Source organism: Hyposmocoma kahamanoa, unplaced genomic scaffold (assembly GCF_003589595.1).
Source record: "Hyposmocoma kahamanoa isolate Upper Pololo Valley unplaced genomic scaffold, ASM358959v1 117, whole genome shotgun sequence".
NCBI classification, from domain to species: Eukaryota; Metazoa; Arthropoda; class Insecta; order Lepidoptera; family Cosmopterigidae; genus Hyposmocoma; species Hyposmocoma kahamanoa.
This window is the reverse complement of record NW_020653397.1, coordinates 185,458-206,733: the sequence shown is the minus strand read 5'-3', so window position 1 is coordinate 206,733 and position 21,276 is coordinate 185,458. Positions and strand designations below refer to the sequence as shown.

General features: G+C 39.8%; 2 protein-coding genes across 9 annotated transcripts; one reads left to right on the top strand and one right to left on the bottom strand.

Annotated features, from left to right (window-relative positions):
* Positions 1-86: 86 nt before the first annotated feature.
* Positions 87-6,566, bottom strand: LOC113239960 (ADP-ribosylation factor-like protein 2). 2 transcript variants are annotated; one of them, XM_026477148.1, is made up of 4 exons: positions 6,501-6,566; positions 1,780-1,927; positions 1,449-1,647; positions 87-489 (listed from the first exon to the last, which is right to left on the bottom strand). In XM_026477148.1, exons 1-4 carry the CDS (start codon positions 6,562-6,564, stop codon positions 355-357), a joined length of 546 nt encoding a protein of 181 aa, XP_026332933.1. In that variant the 5' UTR covers positions 6,565-6,566; the 3' UTR covers positions 87-354. The 2 variants fall into 2 exon arrangements, with proteins under 2 accessions (XP_026332933.1, XP_026332932.1); XM_026477147.1 differs by lacking the exon at positions 6,501-6,566 and adding an exon at positions 2,007-2,142 and having other exon boundaries at positions 1,780-1,935.
* LOC113239958 (protein kinase C) lies at positions 1,547-21,260 on the top strand. Of its 7 annotated transcripts, XM_026477143.1 has the most exons (18): positions 1,622-1,666; positions 10,423-10,695; positions 10,867-10,999; positions 11,213-11,327; positions 12,049-12,109; positions 12,178-12,361; positions 15,253-15,284; positions 15,467-15,537; positions 15,618-15,768; positions 15,920-16,059; positions 16,748-16,820; positions 17,170-17,235; positions 17,338-17,430; positions 17,637-18,003; positions 18,082-18,230; positions 20,012-20,064; positions 20,129-20,341; positions 20,700-21,260. In XM_026477143.1, exons 2-18 carry the CDS (start codon positions 10,599-10,601, stop codon positions 20,988-20,990), a joined length of 2,289 nt encoding a protein of 762 aa, XP_026332928.1. In that variant the 5' UTR covers positions 1,622-1,666; positions 10,423-10,598; the 3' UTR covers positions 20,991-21,260. The 7 variants fall into 7 exon arrangements, with proteins under 7 accessions (XP_026332925.1, XP_026332926.1, XP_026332924.1 ...); XM_026477140.1 differs by having other exon boundaries at positions 1,547-1,666; positions 10,555-10,695; positions 17,170-17,430; XM_026477141.1 differs by having other exon boundaries at positions 1,621-1,666; positions 16,751-16,820; positions 17,170-17,430.
* The last annotated feature ends 16 nt before the right edge of the window (positions 21,261-21,276 follow it).

Sequence of the window (21,276 nt, the reverse complement as noted above, 5' to 3'; positions counted from 1 at the left end):
TGTGTGATTTCCACATCAAGGTTTGACGAGTGGTGAATGAAATAATAAAACATAAATATTCCAAAATTAGTGTATAGTTTAATTAATAATTTATCTTGAATATACATCACAGTTTCATTTGTCTTACAAAAGAATTCTATAGATTGCATTGCAATAAGGTACCCAAGTTAAAAACTTTAAATACTCTTATGACTCATCAAAATGAGTACAAAATAATAATATAAGCAATTGAAAGGAAGAAACAAATTAAAGAATTAATAAATTTCACTGTCAGCAGTTCACGACTTCACCTTCTCACACAAGCTGCGAGTACTGGGTTACGATTCCATTTGTGGTATGTAGTATCAGTGATGATCAGTCAAGGGTGAATATTCGTGATGCAATGTCATCAAGCATCCAGTCCATGCCCTCAAGCAGATTCTCTCCTGTGACGGCAGAGCACCGCACAATGCGCCAATGGTGTGTCTTTATGCTGTCTAGTTCTAGAGCCTGAACAGTGAAATTATATAATGAATGAATAATAATGATTCATAAGTTAATCATTCCTCATTGATATTTTTTTTTAATCTTTTTAGCACAATTCAATAATGTACAAATGGCGGACTTAATGCCATAAGGATTTCTCTACCAGTCAACCATTGGGCCAAACAGAAAAAATACAAAATGTTGGTGCTACACTTAAAACAAGAATAAAATATAATACGATACTTTGTACTAGATTTCTACCATGACTAATTCGGCATTCTGACACTTTTTAAGATTTGGTATTTGGCCCAATACTACGACTATTTGGCAGAATACCGAATACCAAATAATGTAGAAACGTATATTATTCAAAATGTATCATGTATTTTAATCAAGAATTATTCCTTTAATACTAAAAATCAATCTGTGGCAGGTTGTGATCAACGAAAAAAATTTTTTTTAAATTGGTTGGTAACAAACGATTGCACTTTTCCTCATAAACAATTCCTGGTTCTGAAAATAGCCTCTCACTATAAATAGTATTAAACACTACTGCCTAGAGATGATGGATAAATCTTAGCAAATTTTGACAGGCCTGGATAATGCTTTGCATTTGCTGACCACCACTCGCAAAGATGCCATCCAATATAAGCAAACAGTTATCAAATAAAAATCTATCTCTTGTGCAATAGAACTTTTCTCCACATCCTCATCATTTTGCATATTATCTGTAGCGACTTCATCAAAACAGGCCCATAAACTCATGTATTGATTATATCATTTTTCAACAAAAAAGTTCCACCGAGTTCTGCATGCAGTTCAATGAAACAGGTCGCGCATGATGTGGACAGATCTTACGCCGAACATTCGGCGCTGCGGCGAATATTCAGTAATCACTTTCATGACATCTCTATGTTCGATATATGGTACATACATGTACGTGGTACTTAAGTACCATACTGTGTACTATTATATATTTTTACTTCTCTAATTTCCTGCAGTGATAATGCACCCGGCAGGTCAGCTTTGTTGGCAAGCACAAGTAGCGTGGCTCCGGCTAGGCGCTCTTCGCGCAGCAGCGCGCGCAGCTCGCGGGCGCAGTCAGCCAGCCGCCGTGCATCCGCGCTGTCCACCACCCACGCCACACCATCTGTGCTCTCGAAGTAGTTCTTCCAGTATGATCTGTGCAAACAGAAAGCAAGTAATCATATGTTATTTGAAGCTAATATATCTATTTTCAAGAATCGTTCGTATTAGATTCATCAACACTTGTACTTTACTCAATTCTATGAACGTTCTAACCATGTTAAATACCTCAAAGATTTCTGTCCACCAACATCCCAAATGTTAAGTTTGAATCCTCTGTGCTCCAGCGTCTTGATGTTGAAGCCCAGTGTGGGCGAAATGGTATCAATCGGCTCCCCGTTGAAACGCTTCAGGATTGTCGTTTTCCCAGCATTGTCTAAACCGCTGAATGTAAATGCTAAGGAAATAAGTCGAACATAACAAATAACTTTTATGGGTTATGTATAAAAGGATACAGCATAAGAATTCGCATTTCCTTCTCCTTTTGACGCAATTTTTTTAATATTGTTAAGAAACCCATCCTATTGGATTTGTTTTAAACAAAGTGTACAACACAAATTATAAAGATACAATTTTTGCTTCACAGGCCAAACAAAATATCTCATTTACATTTTTTTTTATTGAGCTTTGGCTACAAGGCCAATATCAGCTGAATACTACTATAGATAGCAATTTGGCAATAGAAGTGGATGAAAATCTTTTCCATACTCTGATGGAAATAAACCTACTGAACTAACAAAGCTTTATTCGTATTTGTTCACTTATACAACATAATAGAAGTGAAAAAATGAGCTCCATTATTCACGCTCTAAACAAGCAATAATTATTTCCGAGACTTCACTCCTTAAAGTCATGTATCTCCAAAACTGAGTGTGAAAAGCGGTTTAGCGCAATGGGTGGGGTTAACTAGAGCTGTCTGGAGAAAAGTAGCTAATACGTAGATATCATAATATCTTTATTTATGATGTCAACAATCTAAACATGTAAAAAAAATATTATATATATATTATTTACGCCTCGATTAAGAATTTCAGCAACTAAATCAGTCATTACTGCTGTTGAGTAATTTTTCGAAAACTTTCATCAAGTTAATGTTTGAAACAAATCTGAGAAATTTATAATTCGAAGGCAAATATTATGTTCTACGTTTAGATTATATCTTTTAAAGTTTTATTTATCGTGAATTAGAAAATAAAATTGTATAGCAAAAAGCAAGTTAGAGTAAAACGAGATTTAAAATAGAGAAGGTACAACAGCAAAAAAAATCATAGGTCAATAAAGTCTTCATAATGGCTCCGTCGTTTTTGCTCAGTATCTATAACTTTTTGACAGTTGTCAACTGTCAAATGTGGAAGAATATTCAGAAAAATATTTTTCTAAAAAGTATTAATTTTTCAAAATGGAAATTTTTCCATGATCCTACACTAGTCATTACAGTCACAATTTTGTTTATTATCTTGGAAAGTCTCACAATTATATACTATGTAGATTAAACTATAAAAACTATTAGTTATGAATGTATGGCCTTCACATAACAGACTTTACGCAGTAAATATATGACGTATCCATCAATTTAGTTTATTACAATATGATCGAAAAAATACAATAACATAAAAAAGCAAAAAATAGAGCCACAATTTTTCAAGACTTGTCAAACGACCAACAAAAAGAATATCGACAGAATCGACACTGACAATTATTCACAAGCTTGAATCTCAGTCTAGAAATCTTCCAAAAAGTCCAACTGTGACTTTATAAAGTAATATTATTATTATTATTTTTTATAATAATTCTTTCTCCTTGGAGAAGTCGTCTTACGTTTTTTATGTTCCTGCAACTTTTTTGGACAGGCGTGTCGCTTACCACCACACCTTAAGTCGTATTCCAGAACTCTATTGATTCTATCTATGATTTAAAGCACTAGAAATCATACTCAAGTCCTGACTTGAGCATTGAGTAGAGTTCTGGAATATGACCCTAAGGCTATTTTTTCTTTTATATCCTCTAAGCACTAAATACATGACTTATTCGTTCCGTCACTTGGCTTAAAAAAAACTGTTTACCGACAGTTCTCATTAAGTTAGTCAAATGACGCCTGGCTATCTGAAAAATAACTTCCTCAGGCTAGACCTGTTATTCTTCATGATCTTACTAGAAGTAGTAAGATATAGTAGTGGGGAGCGGCTACATAAGTGTGACGCGCCATAGGAGCACCTGAAGTCGATGCTCAAAGTGGTGTAGAACGATATCGATATTTTCATTAAATTCTTTTTATAAAAATGTAAGTGCGCGTTTGACCTCCATCTCACCTGATGGAAATTTGTAATTGAATTTGTAATTACGAATAAATAATTTTATTTTTAAAGGAGCTTTCGGTTTTCGCCGGCGCCTGGTCCATTCTTATCGTAATCGTGCAGTGTGACCCCCTGAGCATACAATTTGCTCTCGATACTTTGAAACCTTCTGTTTTGTATTATTGTTGAATAACAAAAGCAGATTGAAACAAGAGACTTTCAATTTTAAAATTATCTGAGAAAAATCTTATTACTTGTGACTTAGATCGTCTAGCGCTATGTTGCATTTAATTTCACTCCAGTAGTGGTGGTAAGTTGTATAATATGAGTATACAGGGTGTCCTACGACTTTGGGATAAGGAGGTAAAGTAATTTAAATATTATAGATAAGAAATTTTGCTTCATGGAGAAATTACTTTATTTTGAAAGTAGGTAAATGATACTGCATTTAAAGACTTAAAAAATTGCTTTTTTCGTCTGAGTATCGAGCCGACCACATGAACAAAAAAGTCCGGTATTTTAAAGTTTTTTTTTTCACCATTGAAAGGGTGTAAAACAAAAAAAAATTTGTTTCGTCGGTTCGCTGTCTATAGAATTTTGTATCTTGTTATCGATATTCGAAATAACATGCCTCAATTGCATTTTCAACTCGTGCACATTGTCAAAAGGATTCTTGTGTAATAAAATTCAATAAAGAAAGGAATCTAATTGTGTTATAGGTCTTACCCAAAGAAATATATACATTCAAATACTAGATTATTATCATTTTTATCTTGCACCAAAAATAAACTGTGCAAGAAAGTAATTCCCATAAAATTATAATGCAGACATTTTTGAAAGTACGAATGCCGAAAGTAAAAAGCCTTTTAATTCGTTTGCAAAATTTCAATTTAGTGTGTTCCTTTAAATTAAGATACTACCTTTGTCACTTATAACTGACCCTTTCGATCAGCATCATAAAAAATAGGACATTTTTTTCACTACTTTTAAAAGCTAGCAAGTTTAAAAAAATCATAGAGGCAATATTTTATTGACCGAAGCTTTCCTGACATCCATTCAAACTGCACATCTCTGAACGTATTACTTAATTGGCCGTTCGTCTACCGGTATTGTATGCAATTTGCATGTTTGGAAATAAGTGACAAAATTATAATGCTACTGGTTATGTCGAAGCACAGATCCTATATTTCGATCTGTGACTTGAGACAGTTGAGGTCAATGGTTTATTTTGTGTGAAAAATTAATTGTTGGGTTTATGGAAAAAAAAACAATGATTAAATTTTGTTATGAAACAAGAACAAAAGAAGTACTGCTGCAATTTGGTAGGGAAACGACATTCCACCTAGTTACACGTACTACCTAATGACTATAAAATTTTATAGTTTGATTGCATTTGTATATAAATATAATATATAAAATTATACAGGGTTATTAAAATTTGTAAAATACAAATAGGTAATCTTGCAGGACAATATTACCTTCAACATCATAGACAACAACTTATGTTCCATGACTTTTTACAAAACATATTAAATTTACGTAAAAGTAAACCTTTAAGTTTTTGCTGCACTTTCTAACTTTTAGATCTGTTTTTGGTAGTAAGTTGTTTAGCAACGCCTCCCACTTAATTTCTTTTGCTACCGCACGAAGTTATCACCGTTCAGAGCCATCAATTTCAATATTTTTATTTTTGTTTGCGAAGTAAAATCTGATGAATTACAAAAGTCATGGAACAAAATTAGTTGTTTATTAAAGTACTAATAACCCGGTACAGCCTTCCATGCCGAATGGTATCCCTTTCTACCCCGCGAGTAGGGCTTGCAATATTCGTCCATTTTGGTATTAGGATAATTCGAATAATATAAAGTCTTCTATCCTATATAAAAAATTGCCAAACCTTAAAAGTCTTCTTGTGATTACAGAACTAAAATATTTGGTTGATATTGTCGCCAGCACATCAAGCTACACATTGACGTATCTTGTTCCGTTGCAATGGAGGCGATTTTCGAACAAAAATGTGTAGTCTGATGTGCCGTTGTCCGTACAATAATAAGAAATACCAATTGGCAGTTATTTTTAGAAAATATTAATCGTATTGTAAACGAATTCAAAGTCTTTTTATATTAGGGTAATCATTACGGTAAGTAACTGAGAAGCAAATTTAGATCATGATAGATAGAATACAGTAATGATGAATATAAATAAAAAAATTTTACGAATTTGTTCATATTACTAAATTCACTACCACAATAACTATTTATTGAAAATATTTATTATGTACTGTTGTAAAGCACGAATGGATTCGAATGTTCAGTGTTTAGAAACTTATTATTTAGTTACGATAACAAAGCAATGAATATAAATATATAATTTCAAATAATAAGTAATAATAGGTACTAGATCATAATAATATGAAGGTCCTATTTTGCGGAGGTTCGTATTGATCAATATTATCAAAACCTTCCTACTCGCAAAAATAAAAACCTGCAATTTGTTTCGTGGAGTAGCAAAGTAATTACTTTCAATTTATACATTTCGAAAAACGATCCTTTTCATTTAATACCCTTGACTTCTTCGCCACGGTTACAGGCGGATATATTTAACTTCTTAATTTAAGAAATATTCGGCTGTGTATTACATGTGTCACGTACATACGTGGTATTTTTCCACAGAAGAAAAATTTATTGTTCTGTGTATTTTTCCTTTTGATGCGTCTCATAAGGGCTCACACGCATGATAAACTAAAATTTGTTGGACGACAGCTCGCTCGATACCCGCTGCACCACTGGATGTTCAAAGCAAGCTAACGCTTATTCTATCTGTAATATAGTACAAAGTTGTTCTAAGTGTTTTTAAAGGATATAATAATGTATTTGAACACAAAATTATATATGTATTGCCACTAATATCTTTAAACACCGTAAGGAAAGCAGAGACGAGACGACTGCAAAGTCCGAATACCAAATTTAACGGATGCCCGAATAAAACGAATATTCGAATATAAAAATCAAAGTCATCACCATTTACAGCTAAAGAGGTAGTGTCTAGAAAATCAATTTTATGATATTAAAGGGTTTCTTTTTTTAATAAAACAATGTAAGAAATATTTTTCTATTAGTTAAAACATAAAAACCGTGACTTGTAATTTAGGTTTTTTTTTATTGTGATTCGGCAAAATGACTGCACCGCGCCTGATGGATAGTGCGAATACAGTCCAGAGATGAGAGTAACGGATGGAAAACACAAATATCTTCACTCCGTCACTATCATTTTGCCGGTCTGGCCAAATAAATAACGCACACACTCAACATAGCCCCGCACTAGGGAAACCCTGTGTCGCGGGTGCCATGGACACACACATAGACAACTACAAATTACATCCAAACTCACGAGAGATATAATTGTAGGCCATACAACTATTTCTCTCGGCCCGGGAATCGAACCTGGGACCTCTGCGTGGCAGTCCGGCATGGTAACCGTTCGGCCACGGAGGCAGTTAGATGCTTCTTCACACTACGTTTGAAGGACCCGATGTTATAGAGGGCAGGGAATACATGCGCCGGGAGTTGGTTCCACAATTTGATGGTTCGGCATAAAAACGAATTGCCAAACTTTTTAGTGCGGGACGGTATTGAACTGACCGTCCAACTGTGGCAACGCAGTCCGGCACGGGTGGTCCGCTGATGGAAAGGAGAGGAAGGGATAATATTATATAATATATATAATAGGTATAATATTTCTTACCAATTAATGAGAAACATTTTCATTCCCGATGCACAAGCACCTTAGAGCATATGCTCTATGTGTAGTGCTAATAAGTCAAGAAGAAAAATAAAATCCCTAAATGTAAATGTTAATTTAAGAATGTTAATTAAAGAATAACTAGCGAATTCAGATCACTTCCGCTGGAAGCAAATGCAAGACTTCAATGAATAAAGCCTAAGTCATTCTTCTGAGTGGAAACTTTGTGCTGGTCCATTGAGAAATTTCCATTTTAATTTAATTTTTCAGATATTTTTCAGATATTTTTCCGATGTTTTTCCTATATTTTTCCACATTCGATACCAGACGAAAGTTGAAGATACTATACTCTATTATGCAACTTAGTGAAAATAAGCTAAATACATTTAGAAAATTACATCAACCAATGTTTAGTGACTAATTATTAAATTATTAATTAAAAACTTATAAATTTAAGTAAGAATTTTGGAGTAAAAGTTTTGTGCCGTAAATAATAGGAGCCCACTTTCTTGATGGGTGGATAAGCAAAATAAAGTTCAGTTGTTGGAGAAATTCTTAATGACCCTATTATTTCAGCAGCTTATGAAAGATCATTTAGCACAATCACTAGTAATTATACTTCAAAAAGAAACAATCTATATTTCAGTGGTAAACATATTACACTAGAAATCGTCACGTTGACTAAACACCATTATTCGTTCGGTAAGCAGATTCCATTGAGAAGAATAAGTAAGAAACTCTTGTGGTTGCTCTTCGTAAATAGAAATTTTTCATACACAATATTAATTTCAAATATCATAGGTAGCAACCACAGCAACGTCCTGAAAGAGCAAGCAAGGGCCACTACCATGGATTATAATGTAATATAATATTATTCATATTGTCATAGCGACACGGTGCGGTTTAACTTTAAATAATAAGAAAGTATCATCGGCAAACAATACAATCTCTTGTTCTATATTTTCCTTACGGCAAGTAAGGAATTAATTTAAACTAAAAGTAAAAATGGTCCTAGAATGTGAGAGAGAGCTTTGAGTAACGCTTATGCTAATTTCAGACACTGATGAACTCGTACCGTTGACACTGATCTTCTTTATACATACATTCAAATACGTTTTACTTTTCCCATCATCGTCAGAACATGGTCCAGTTACGCAACTTTGCGCCATTTAATGGTTTGCAAAAACTTTAGTTTCCGTCCAACTAATCGTAGAACTCAATCATTGGTGACTTTCTGAGTTTATGAAGTATAGGTACACCATTCTTTTATAGGCCCACATTTCGAATACCTCTATTTTTCCTGTTATGTTTTTCATTGTCCATGTCTCACATCCGTATAGAAGTGTTAGTTAGTCAGTGTAATACTGAAGAAGTCGAACGCGCAGCTATATCTTAAGAGGGCGTCATTATAATATACTTTTCTCATACACATCATTAAATAAGTTTTAGAGATGTGTGCTGTGTGTGCCACGTTTCCTCGTGGTGTTTTCCTTTACCGAAAAGCTCATTGTAAATTTCAAATTAAATTTCGCATAAAAATCACGAAAAATTCAGAGGAGTAAGATTGGATTCGAATCAATGACCCTCTGCTTGACAGGAGGTAGGTCCGAACCATTAGGCTGTCTCGGCTATAAATTATATAAAATTGGACGGTATGCACCTAATAAAAAAATTACAAATATTTTAACATCTTCAGAGCCTATTTTCACAATTTTATCATCAATTCTTAATTGGACACTTAATTGCGAGGTTTAAAGGTCGCAGCATATGCAACGTGATTTTTCGCGTCCCGTCTAGGGATTTATTGTTAATATCGTTACTTATAATATAAAACATAGTATTCAAGTACCTACTAGTACTACCTATACCTACGCGACGGGAATGGGACGGGACGTGTAAAATATCATCGTCGACAATGTTTTACCCGTTCCGGTCGCGTCCCCGTCTCCTGTACTGGGACTTCGACTCTTTCAGTTTCGCTGTATAAAATGTTCCAAGTCGTCTTCAAACGTTTCTTTAGCGCAAACCCTTAATCGTTTATTATTATTTCCTTTAAGGGCATTTTATAAGAATAAAAAATATAAAAATTACAGCGACTATCGTCAGTGTCAGTACGTTTGTACGAAAATCATCAAAACTGTCAACAGTGTTGTAGGTTCTTTCACCGTAGTTTTACGAACTTTATTAAAAAAAGAAGTGACAACAGTTCAGAAGCTGCTATTTATCGTGATTACTGTGTCTACAGAATTTATTTTAAAATAATTTATTTATAAAAATGACTTATTTAATTCTCCAGCAACAATCGAATTCGTTTCGCTTTTGTTTCTATTTTTTCGCTTTTAAGTACTAATTTTGAGTTTCGGTTTATTCCAATTTACTTTTAGCAATCAATTTTCATTGTAAATTTTGTAAATAGAACTTTAAACATAATAATATTTCAATGTAGAACATTAAATGAGCCTTCGAATTTAATTTAATTTTTCAGAAAATTGCCTACTATCTGTACAAGATGTCCCATATTTTAACCATTTAATATGTTTATTGTCCCTTTTGTAAGATCATTGTCCCCTATGTTCAAAATAACAAACGTTTAGAATTTAGTAACAACTAAATGAACTACAACACATATTTTTGAAGTCTTCAATAAGTTTCGCTAACTGGGTGAACTTTAGAGCCTTAGAACAAGGGGAACTAATCATACATAAATGTATTGTTTCGGTGGAGCGGACCCGTGCACATTGATTTCTGATGCTGTGATTTTGTAACATGAATGAACGTTCCTGTGACGTATCTATCGTACCAAAAACAATCCAATCGAGCTTTTTATTTTTTTCAGCAATCGAAATGGGGAATCCATTATTGACCATAGAGCAAAAATATCCATCCATGGCCGAACTCGTCGCTGTCATGTCTTTTATTTAATTTTTCTAAAATGAAGCACCGTCAATGATTTTGAGTGAGTCTATAGTGTGGAAGTGATCGTGAGGCGGCACGGGCTCGCAATAGTTCACCATGTTCAGCGGCACGGTGATCGTGAAGGTCTGCGAGGCCACGGGACTCCGGCCGACCGACTTCCAGAAACGGCACAACATGACCTTCGGGAAGCCAGGTGAGGCCCTCCTTCGCACATAAATACGCGGGCGAGGCTTCTCCGTGCCTATTTCATGCAGAATGACGCGTCACCAGTGGTGGTTTTGAGTGTACTCTATGTGAGAAATAGGCGTAGCATGTTTACGAAAATGGGTGTTGGTGTTATATGTGTTTACGTGTGTGTGTTCAGACGACCAGCCTATCGACCCGTACGTGTCGATCGACGCTGACGAGCATCAACTGGACCGCTCCAGCACCAAGCCCAAGACCTTCGACCCCATCTGGAATGAGACCTTCATCCACGAAGTCCACAATGTTACCAGGTAACTTAAGGTTTTCATCATCACCACATGGTGCATGAAAATAATTATCATTTTAAAATTTATGTATTTGTGTAAAAGTATAATTATATCTTTATTTATTCATGGAGTATTGCTGTTCAAGGAATTTAATAGTGATCAAGTATCTAAAGTAATGTATGGTTACATATTCCCATTAGAAGTAGTAAGTTCTAATAGGTTAAAAAAAACTTGCAGTCTGGGTATCACCGTGTTTCACGATGCAGCCATACCTCCTGACGATTTTGTGGCAAATTGCACGATTCCTTTTGATGACCTGATGCATCGTGACAAGGACGCCTCTGATTTTTGGGTGAGTTCCACACACATGACACACTATGCTCAAAATAGTAAGTAGTAGTAAGTCAGACTGCCAATTAAATCACAAATATCATAACCCAGCCTAAGCTCATGATAAGATACACAAATTTTTGTTTATTTTTGAGATACTGTATCAAGATTGAAGAATTGTGTGTTTATATTTGATAAGCCATATCTCCAAATGTAGTGTAGGATTGATGTCAGAACCATGTGGGAGAGACGTTCTAGCAGCACACCCAAATATGAGCAGCTTGTGGATGATGATGAGGTAACATTTCTTGTAACCACACGTCACCTTGGGTGTATTGAGGGTTGGTTTGATTTAATTGCAAACTTCGTATAAATAGATTGATGATCAGGATTCTGTTAAACAACCTTAATTCATTATCAATAATTAATTAAAAGCTTATAGTTATGACGTCATTGTAATTGTGCAGTTTGAAATGATTATTCCCAAGATTACATCTTTGGTCACAAGGAAACTGGAGCAGACTTAATACCCATAAGGTGACATTACTCAGTCGCCACCTGACAACATCCTATTTGCATCACAGAAACAAAGAAGTGACTCAATAGTGACTTTTTTTTTTATTGAGAAGGTTATACTTTTTGTTTTTATAAAGTAAGGTTCACTTCACTGCAGGTGTTTGCTATGTGTTTACGGGAAGTGACTGTGTATGGCAGCCATGTGACAGTGTTATCTCGGTCTACAGGTGGATCTGGAACCTCAGGGCAAACTGCACCTGAAAGTTGATCTAAAGTGGAACCCTCAAGGTGAGTGCTGTGAATGAGTGCCCGGGAGTGGCTGGCCAACGGCGGCGCTAACGCCTGCGTGTTCGCAGCGGGCGCGGAGGCGGTGCGCGCGGGCGCAGGCGCGAGCCGCGGCCGCGAGTTCAAGGAGGGCGCGGGTTTCGCCAGGCGCCGCGGGGCCATGCGCCGGCGAGTGCACCAGGTCAACGGACACAAGTTCATGGCCACCTTCCTGAGGCAGCCCACTTTCTGCTCTCACTGCCGCGAGTTCATCTGGTGCGTAATAGTCATTGCCACACCAATATATACGGGTGTAAAAAGACCCTTTTAAAGAAATCGAAATATACAATAAACTGAGGCACATTAAGCAAAAATAAATTATTTTTAGGTATTAAAAAACGGTTGGTTTTAGGACGCGCAATGTAACGCGTACAATGGTGTGCATGAGTGGTGAGTGTCTTCAATCCGCGTTCTGATTGATCATAGTATGTACTTACTAAGCGAGATACCATTTGGTCATATAGAATTTTGGCTGCTATTTGTACTTCCAAATGTGGGTTTTCTTACACTACATAGAGAATAGAACTGAACTATACTCGTATATTCAATCCCATAAAGTCGCAAGGCCTCAGATAGTAGGCATTTTCCTGAAAAATAAAAATAAATTGTCACAGCCTCGAGCACTAAGTGAATGCCAAGGCATCTCCAGTTCTTTTCACTCAACACTCACACAAAACACAAATACGACATAACGCGAAACATAGGTTTACGTGACGTTACGTTACGTCGACAACACAATGCGCATTCATTGATACAACAAACCGAACTAAAGAAATGCCAGGCGAGCTTTGAATATCTCTGCTGACTTCGGAGCATTTTACAAATCCCTTTATCGCACCTTGTTTTGGTAGCCGTCGCATTTGGTTTTGATGTCTAATTTTCTGAATTACAATTGTATTAAGACAAAACAAAATAATCAGCACTTAATTTTTTAGTTTTAAATTAATACATCGCTTGACCGGTGCCACAAATTACTGTTTTCGCATCTGATCTCGTCCGTCCCTCTGTGGTACAGCTGACATACATTCGTTTGTGTGCGTAAATTGCATTGCGACCGCCGCGGTCACATCATGTGTGCGTTCGATATTCATTGCGGTTTTGTACTTTCTAACTCCTAGTTTACTTGTAAATTTAAGAAAAATGATAATGTTTGTTTGGAAGAAAACAGATTTTGTAAACACAATGAGAAAGAATTTATTTTTTATCCTTAATGTGTATCATAAATAATATGAAATGTAAATTTTATAAGAAATCTTCTATATTATAGAATGTCATATTATTTAGGTAATTAAATATTAATTTCTTAAATTCTGCACAATCATTACAATTCCTAATTTCAAGTGGAAGTTTGTTGTAAACCTTCGTAGCCATTACTATTACACTCTTTTAAAGTAAAGCAGTTTTACATGATCTACTTTTCAGTTGATGAGAATGGTAGGCTCGTGAGACGAATTCAATTAATTTTAGATGACGCTTTACGAAAAGTGAAATTTCAAATATATATAAGCATGGTAGTGTCAGTACTGTCAAATTTTTAAAATGTGGTTGACAGCTATCTGTTTTTTTCAAGCCGCATATAGCCCGAATACATCTCTTTTGGGCTTTGAATATGTGTTCAATGTGCGGTGCATTTCCCCAAAAAATGATTCCATACCTAAGGTTGGTTGCTACATAACCATGGTGTGTGGTCACTAAAGCGTTTAAATTTACTATTTTCGATAGCCTAAACATCGAGTATATGACCAGAAATAGAGACAAAATAAGGGCCATATATTCCTGGTAACACATTAGCAATTCAGCTCTTATAAATATCAACTCTCATTTGCACTGAAATATAGACAGGCCAAATACTGACCTGTGTGTATGTCTCCGTATATTCCAAAAAATATTCTGTATTTATTGTAATAAAGATAATATCTCTAACAATGCCGTGCTGTTCTAATCGGTGGTGAGGAAAAAACAGTAAAACATCTAATTACAAAACACACGGAATCACATTTCATCGGTAATTAAATATGTAATTTTGCAATTTCCGTCCATTATAGCAAAGCTCAAGTTAACTGGTCGAAGTGAAACAGTTGATGACACCCATTGACGACACCCGTCAATTGTTTCCAACTCGGGCTGGTCAATCGAAGCGCAATTGTCACAGTAATGATATGGCAGAATAGTTTTCAAACAAATTAAATGACATTTCGTCTTTATTTCTAGTTAAATACTCGATGATAAGAACGAAGAGAAGTTTATTATCTTACCACATACATATTCTAGGTGTGTTTGCCATTTTAGATTATTATATAAATATAAACCTAAGAACTTTACTATTATTGTTTCACCGACCTCCTTGCTTTCATAGACAACTCTTAGTTTGCATAGGTTTATTGTATCTTTGATTAAAGTTCATAACTTTAGTTTTGTCAAGATTTATAACTAGATCATTATATTTCAGCCATTCAATAATAGAGTTCAAACTTGTATTTATATTTGTTTCATTGTCATAAATTACGTAAAATCATCCGCAAATAATATCATAGGGTCGTTAATTGATTTAGAAATGTAATTTATGTATATTAAGAATAGCAATGGTCCCAATACGCTACCTTGAGGTACTCCTTGACTTACTATTTTCTGTGATGATGCATAAAACTTCTCAATTTTCGATACGGGACATACTTTATTAATGGGTGTTGACTGAAGTCTATTTTTAAGGTAGGATTTTATTAGTTCCTGGGCATTGCCTCATACACCATATACCCACAATTTGTGCAAAAGCGCGTTATGATTTACATAATCAAATGCCTTGGTTAGATCCATGTACAATATGTAGTTCTCGTTTTTGTTAAGGGTCTTTTTGCGCCCTGTATACATTTATAATAATAATAATTTAAACGTATGTATGCAAGGTATTTGATAAATACTTACCAAAATTTTTCATCAGCATGCCATAATGCAAATTTTGTGATTTGGAATCAACCATTGATATACACGTTGACACTTTGACTATTTATGTATGTTAGTTGGATTGCGTTGCAATTGTCGCTACTTTTCTATGTACTTATTTCATCATTGTTAATCAGTTCCACTAAATTTACGTTTCCTGTTTCCAGGGGTCTAGGAAAACAAGGTTACCAATGTCAAGGTAAATATTTTTTAACTGTTTCAATGTTCCGTTCAATGAATTTATTGTAACATACTACGCACGCATCGCACGCGTCGGTGTTTACTTGGCATGGTTTCGATCGTACAATCGCGTTCACGGTGCTTGCGGTGTCCATTGCGTGCGTGATCGTAACGAGAGTGCAATGCTGCATTTGTCCGCAGTGTGCACGTGCGTCGTCCACAAGCGCTGCCACTCGTCCGTCGTGACCAAGTGCCCCGGCATGAAGGAGGAGGTAAGCAGGCAGCGCGGCGGGCGGCGGGCGGCGGGCGAAGGCCTTCGAACCGCCGACTGACGGGCCGCTGTGCGTTGCAGCAACAGGGCGGCGTGGGCGTGAGCGGCGGCCAGCGCTTCAACGTGAACGTGCCGCACCGGTTCGTGGTGCACTCCTACAAGCGGTTCACCTTCTGCGACCACTGCGGCTCGTTGCTGTACGGCCTCATCAAGCAGGGCCTGCAGTGCGGAGGTACCCATTGCCAGTGCCCATTCTCAAACCGGCGTGCGCTCGGCGCGGTCGTAAGCCGGCGATCGAAATATTTGTCGACATCCAAACGACTGGAGGTAAATATGTTACGTGCAGACGAGCAAGTAGGAAATAACGTTTTTGTGTTTGTCAGCGTGCTCCATAAACGTCCACAAGCGGTGCCAGAAGAACGTGGCGAACAACTGCGGCATCAACACCAAGATAATGGGCGACATCCTCAGCGAAATGGGTATCTCGCCCGACAAGACGCCCGGCCGCCAGAAGACCCCGAGGGTAACCTCTCTCGCCACTCTACACGTAGTCCTTTCTGAAAAGTTCTATAAATCTCGAAATGTTTTCTGATCGGTGTCCAGCTCGATGGACCAACATTGAATGAGTGCCGATGAATGCTACCACCGATAAAGAGGGTGTTCATCATCAGCATCAATTACAAAGAAAGCACTGGAAAGGTATAATCAGTTCAGTACGATTTGCCCGTATCAGCGTTCGACCTGGAACGTGTGGCGTGTGACGATCTTGACCTGCGCCCTCGCCGCTAGTCGACTTAAGTTCAGCGATTTACTTCCGAGAGACGAAAGGAGAAACGGCCACATTACAGAAAAATGCATATCAGTTTCCAGTCGGATCGGAACAAGTTTTTTTTTCGGGTACCATTTTCATAAAAACCCTCTCTATTCCTAACGGTTTACACGATTTATAGGTTTGAAATATAGAATTCGGCCATTTTGCTCAATTGCATTTCGAACACTTTTAACTTTGGTAGAGATCACACAGTAGACGTGGTAAAAGTGCAAAGACGTTCTAATGTCGAACTCTTTGCGAGTGGTCGATCAAGTTTCAAAATTTCCACGACCAGGTCGTTGCGTATTCTCTTTACTTGTGAACCGATCCGCTTACAACATTACTGTGTCGAGGGGCGACAATCTAGAATTATAGAGTGACGTGTGGTTGTCGTGTGCAGCAGTACAACCCCGTGGTGGAGACGGCGGAGGCGTCCGGTGACGACAAGGACCCCGAAAAGCGCGACGACAAGGGTTAGCCTACTTTTTTGCACGATATTGTTGTTCATACTCATTTAGAAAAAGGCTCGTCTTTGTCCCTTCAAAAAATGCATGGCTTTTGTTTACTGTTTAACCGTTCGATTCGTTGTTTCCGCTTCCCGCGAGGACCGACGTTCTCGCCACCAATCGTCTAATAAAGACAGCATACCGAAAATGACCTTACAATTATTTATTACTGTTTTGTTTTGTAATGACCTCGCACTAGCCGCTACATGGAAACTTAGAGATCACAGGGCGTCGCCACTTCTCGATGCGTGCGGAATGCGCTACGTCCCCGTGTCACGCTTCACTAAGATTAGCACTGTGCGTGTTTCCGCCATAGGTGCGCCGGACCGGCAGTGGGGCTCCCAGTGGACCGACCTGCAGGAGATGTTGATATTCTGCCAAGGTTCCTATTTCACACAATACACGCTTCAGGTGGGGGCTCGCTTTGTCGCTTCGTGTGGCACTTCGTTTTATGTAACCGTTCTGTTTGTCCCCTGCGGCGTAGGCTTAGAGTCGCGGCGCGAGAGCGTGGCCGTGGCGGACACCGGCTGGGGCGACCACTGGAACGACCTGCAGGACGTTTTCGCGCACTACGAAGGTGGCAACTCTTTTCTCATTTAGGTGGCGGGTCGCTTTCGAATCTCACCGTCGGGCGTGTGAACAGTGCGAAGCGTTTCGTTCCACCGCGACCGGTCAGTCGCAGTTTGGCGCTTCTCGGTCCGTCGTCTGCGGCGGAGACGAGACGCCGCGCACTGTTCGGCGACACGAGCCGAGGGCGAGACGAACACCGAGTCGGCGTTGCAGGCGGAGACGGCGGCGGCGCGGGCTGCGGCGGCGCACCGGGCAAGATGTCGCTGGACGACTTCCACTTCATCAAGGTGCTGGGCAAGGGCTCCTTCGGGAAGGTGATGCTGGCCGAGAAGAAGGGCACGGACGAGGTGTACGCCGTGAAGGTGCTGAAGAAGGACGCCATCATCCAGGACGACGACGTGGAGTGCACGCTGACGGAGCGGCGCGTGCTGGCGCTGGCCGCCCGCCACCCCTTCCTCACGGCGCTGCACTCGGCCTTCCAGACGCGCGACCGCCTGTTCTTCGTCATGGAGTACGTGGACGGCGGCGACCTCATGTTCCAGATCCAGCGCGCGCGCAAGTTCGACGAGCCGCGCGCCAGGTGGGTCGCCGCCGGCGCCCTCCGACCCCCTCCACCCCTCGCACCCCCCTCACCGCCTCTGACCTGCTTCTCGCGCAGGTTCTACGCGGCCGAGGTGACCCTGGCGCTGCAGTTCCTGCACTCGCACGGCGTCATCTACCGCGACCTCAAGCTGGACAACATCCTGCTCGACTGCGAGGGGCACTGCAAGCTCGCGGACTTCGGCATGTGCAAGGAGGGCATTCTCGGTTAGTGCGCGCTTCGCTTTACGCAGGCCGAAATACCACAATCGGCCGTCCCGATTATGTTCCTCAATGTTTTCCCCACACCGAGTAAAACGATAAATATGTTCCTATGAATTGAATCTCGCTTACGCTTGAGCGTTTGTTTCGTTTCATGATTGTAAATGAAGATTTATAAAACCAATGAGAGTGTATTAAAAGCTGTACGCCCCGAATTGATTTCGATGCCTGTGCGCCAAGTGTCAATATGAGCTGAAAGGCAATAATGCAATTGTCCATCATTTTGTAATGCAGCACAACCCATCGATAAAACTGTCGACAACAACGACATGCCCATTTAAAAGAAAATTGGCGAACCCATACAAACTTTCGTTCCATAGTGGGCGTCGTCCGGCTGATATGATGATGATGATAGTGTTTCAATTCCTGAACAAATTTGATTTTGCGTTTACTATTCTGAGAAGTCTGGAATTGAAGATATTCCACTTTGAAGTTTTACGTAATTGAATAAAATATATTCGGTATATTATTATGTCAAAGTAAAGTACAGAAACCTTATCCAGAATTAATAGAAGCCGACTGGTGCCGTGGGTTTCTGTTGGTTTAATGAAAGTTAAAAACATTTTTATAAGGTATGGTAAAGAAGTGAGTTTCGAAGACTCTTATTTTGTGAGCATGGCTTCTTTTTCCGACCTATGGTTAATACATACATACCATGCCCTATTAGTCGTCACAAAATAAAAACCACGGTTTAACACTTTTATTATTAGGATTTTTGGCTCGGACACAAGTCCTTTGAGCCAGGTGTTCATTTAGTTTCGGGATCCTCATTAACCCCAGTTACTCGCACGAAGAAAACCGCCATTTTTTTTTTCACCTTTTGGCACTTGTTATCACTTGTCGTCAGTAAATAGGGATGTAACTAAACATGTCACTAACCATATTAATCAATTCTTACGCGAAATCGTTTTGAAGTCTTATATATAGAGTCTGTGTCCGTTTAGAATATCTGTCAGTTAGTAACATTTATTTAAGCAATATAGTGTTTAATATAAATAATAAGTAAGTATTTTAAATAATTACAACGACAACCTGCAGTTGTTGTTGTGATGTTATTATATTAACAAAGTTCACAAGGACAACCTGTAGTTAAATAGCAAAATTCTGAAGGATAACAGACTTCAGAGTTTAAATTTTTATTCAGTTTCATCGGAAGATGAGCCAAAATCACTTGGCTACTATCAGAACTAGTGTATCTCTATACGGTACTTTAGTACCAATTGACTTTTTAGTCTAAATCTATGAAATAAGCTAGAAGACGTCGGTTCGAATCCGGCCGGATCGAAGGAATTTTTTCTGAGTGTTCGATCTTTGTATTAAATAATCAAAGGTTACTCTTATTGCAAGCCGGTCGAATCAGTACTGCATTTGATATTACGTTAACTAATAATATGGACGAACCTATACAGGTATAGAAAATCTTTTGGCGGTCAGATGTCGCTTTACGTTAAGAAATTAAGAAACCGATAGTTGCAGATTTCATTTAAATACGATTTTATTGCTAGATTTGGACAGGCCTGTAGTACAATTTGGGAAACCTAATGAAATGATTTTATTCAAATTCGTCATTACGATATTTGAAGGCGTCAGCGAACTCTTTCAACAATTATTTCGCCATTGTTCGTCTACGAAAATAGCCGGCACCGTGACGTGTTTCACTTTGCTTGAAAGTAGCGTAGACGACGCGCGCGGTAACGAGAAAAGACTGATCCGGGGCCACTTTGCAGATGGCGCTACGACCACCACGTTCTGCGGGACGCCGGACTACATCGCGCCCGAGGTAACGGTCGCCGAGCGCGCGCCGCGGCCGAGGCTCGCCCGCCCCGCTAACCGACGGCCCGCAGATCTTGCAGGAGCTGGAGTACGGCCCGTCCGTGGACTGGTGGGCGCTGGGCGTGCTGCTGTACGAGATGCTGGCGGGGCAGCCGCCCTTCGAGGCCGACAACGAGGACGACCTGTTCGAGTCCATCCTGCACGACGACGTGCTGTACCCCGTGTGGCTGTCCAAGGACGCCGTGTCCATCCTCAAGGGCTTCATGACCAAGAACCCCGCGCGGCGCCTGGGCGTGGCGGGCGGCGCCGCCGGCATCCGCGCGCACGCCTTCTTCAAGGACGTGGACTGGGACGCGCTGGCGCAGCGCCGCCTGCGCCCGCCCTTCCGGCCCAAAGTGGTGAGTGCGCCGGTCATCCCCGCCCCGCCCTCCCCGCCCGCCCGCCTGACGCCCGCGCCTTGCAGAAGTCGCGCCGCGAGGCCGCCAACTTCGACGCCGAGTTCACCAAGGAGGAGCCCGTGCTGACGCCCGTGCCGCCCGACGTGGTGCGCGCCATCAACCAGGAGGAGTTCCGCGGCTTCTCGTTCGTGAACGGCGACTTCGAGCCCTGCCCCGCGCCGCTGCCCTGAGCCCGGCCGCCGCCCGCCGCCGCCCGCCGCCGCTCGCCGCCGCTCCAAGGAGGAGCGGCCCCGATCTTCTAGTCCTTCGTTGTGTAACGTTTTATTTAGTGCGTAATGTTCGCCAATACTCACGCGCGGTCCCTTCGTACGTTTTGTTTTCGCACGCGCGGTTTGTTACGTTGTGTTTTACGAATTTACGTTGTTCTAACGGTTCTGTCGGTCGCTCTCCGCGTGCCCCGAACGCGGTCGGGCACCGAAAGTGCGGGGTCGCGGCCGAGGCCGACTCGCGGCTCGCGAGCAGTATTCTTTTGTAAGTATTATTATTTGTGTAGGAGCAACCGTCGCATCAAACCAAAGTGTAACTTTATTTTAGTCGTAGTCGCCCGAACGTCGGCCGCGCGCCGCGCGCTGCTCGCACCGAAGCACAAACGTAATGCTTTATGTAGTCGTTAGAGTACGGTAATACTATAAATATAAATGATAAATCTCTGTACGTGTTCCCGGGACGCCGACGTGTCGCGCGGCGTATCTCGCGCCGGACGCGCACGTGTCGTCCGGCCGTCGTCCGTCGGCGAGTTATTTTTGTACGATCGGTCGGCG

Excerpts from the sequence above, each read along its gene's own strand:
- LOC113239960 (XM_026477147.1), bottom strand. The coding sequence starts at position 2,071 with ATGGGTTTCTTAACAATATTAAAAAAATTGCGTCAAAAGGAGAAGGAA. Across the intron at positions 1,936-2,006 it reads GAAATGCGAATTCTTATGCT|CGGTTTAGACAATGCTGGGA; the intron begins GTATCCTTTTAT and ends ATTTACATTCAG. Across the intron at positions 1,648-1,779 it reads GGTGGACAGAAATCTTTGAG|ATCATACTGGAAGAACTACT; the intron begins GTATTTAACATG and ends CTGTTTGCACAG.
- LOC113239958 (XM_026477140.1), top strand. The coding sequence starts at position 10,599 with ATGTTCAGCGGCACGGTGATCGTGAAGGTCTGCGAGGCCACGGGACTC. Across the intron at positions 12,110-12,177 it reads TCTAAAGTGGAACCCTCAAG|CGGGCGCGGAGGCGGTGCGC; the intron begins GTGAGTGCTGTG and ends GCGTGTTCGCAG. Across the intron at positions 17,431-17,636 it reads CGTTTTCGCGCACTACGAAG|GCGGAGACGGCGGCGGCGCG; the intron begins GTGGCAACTCTT and ends TCGGCGTTGCAG.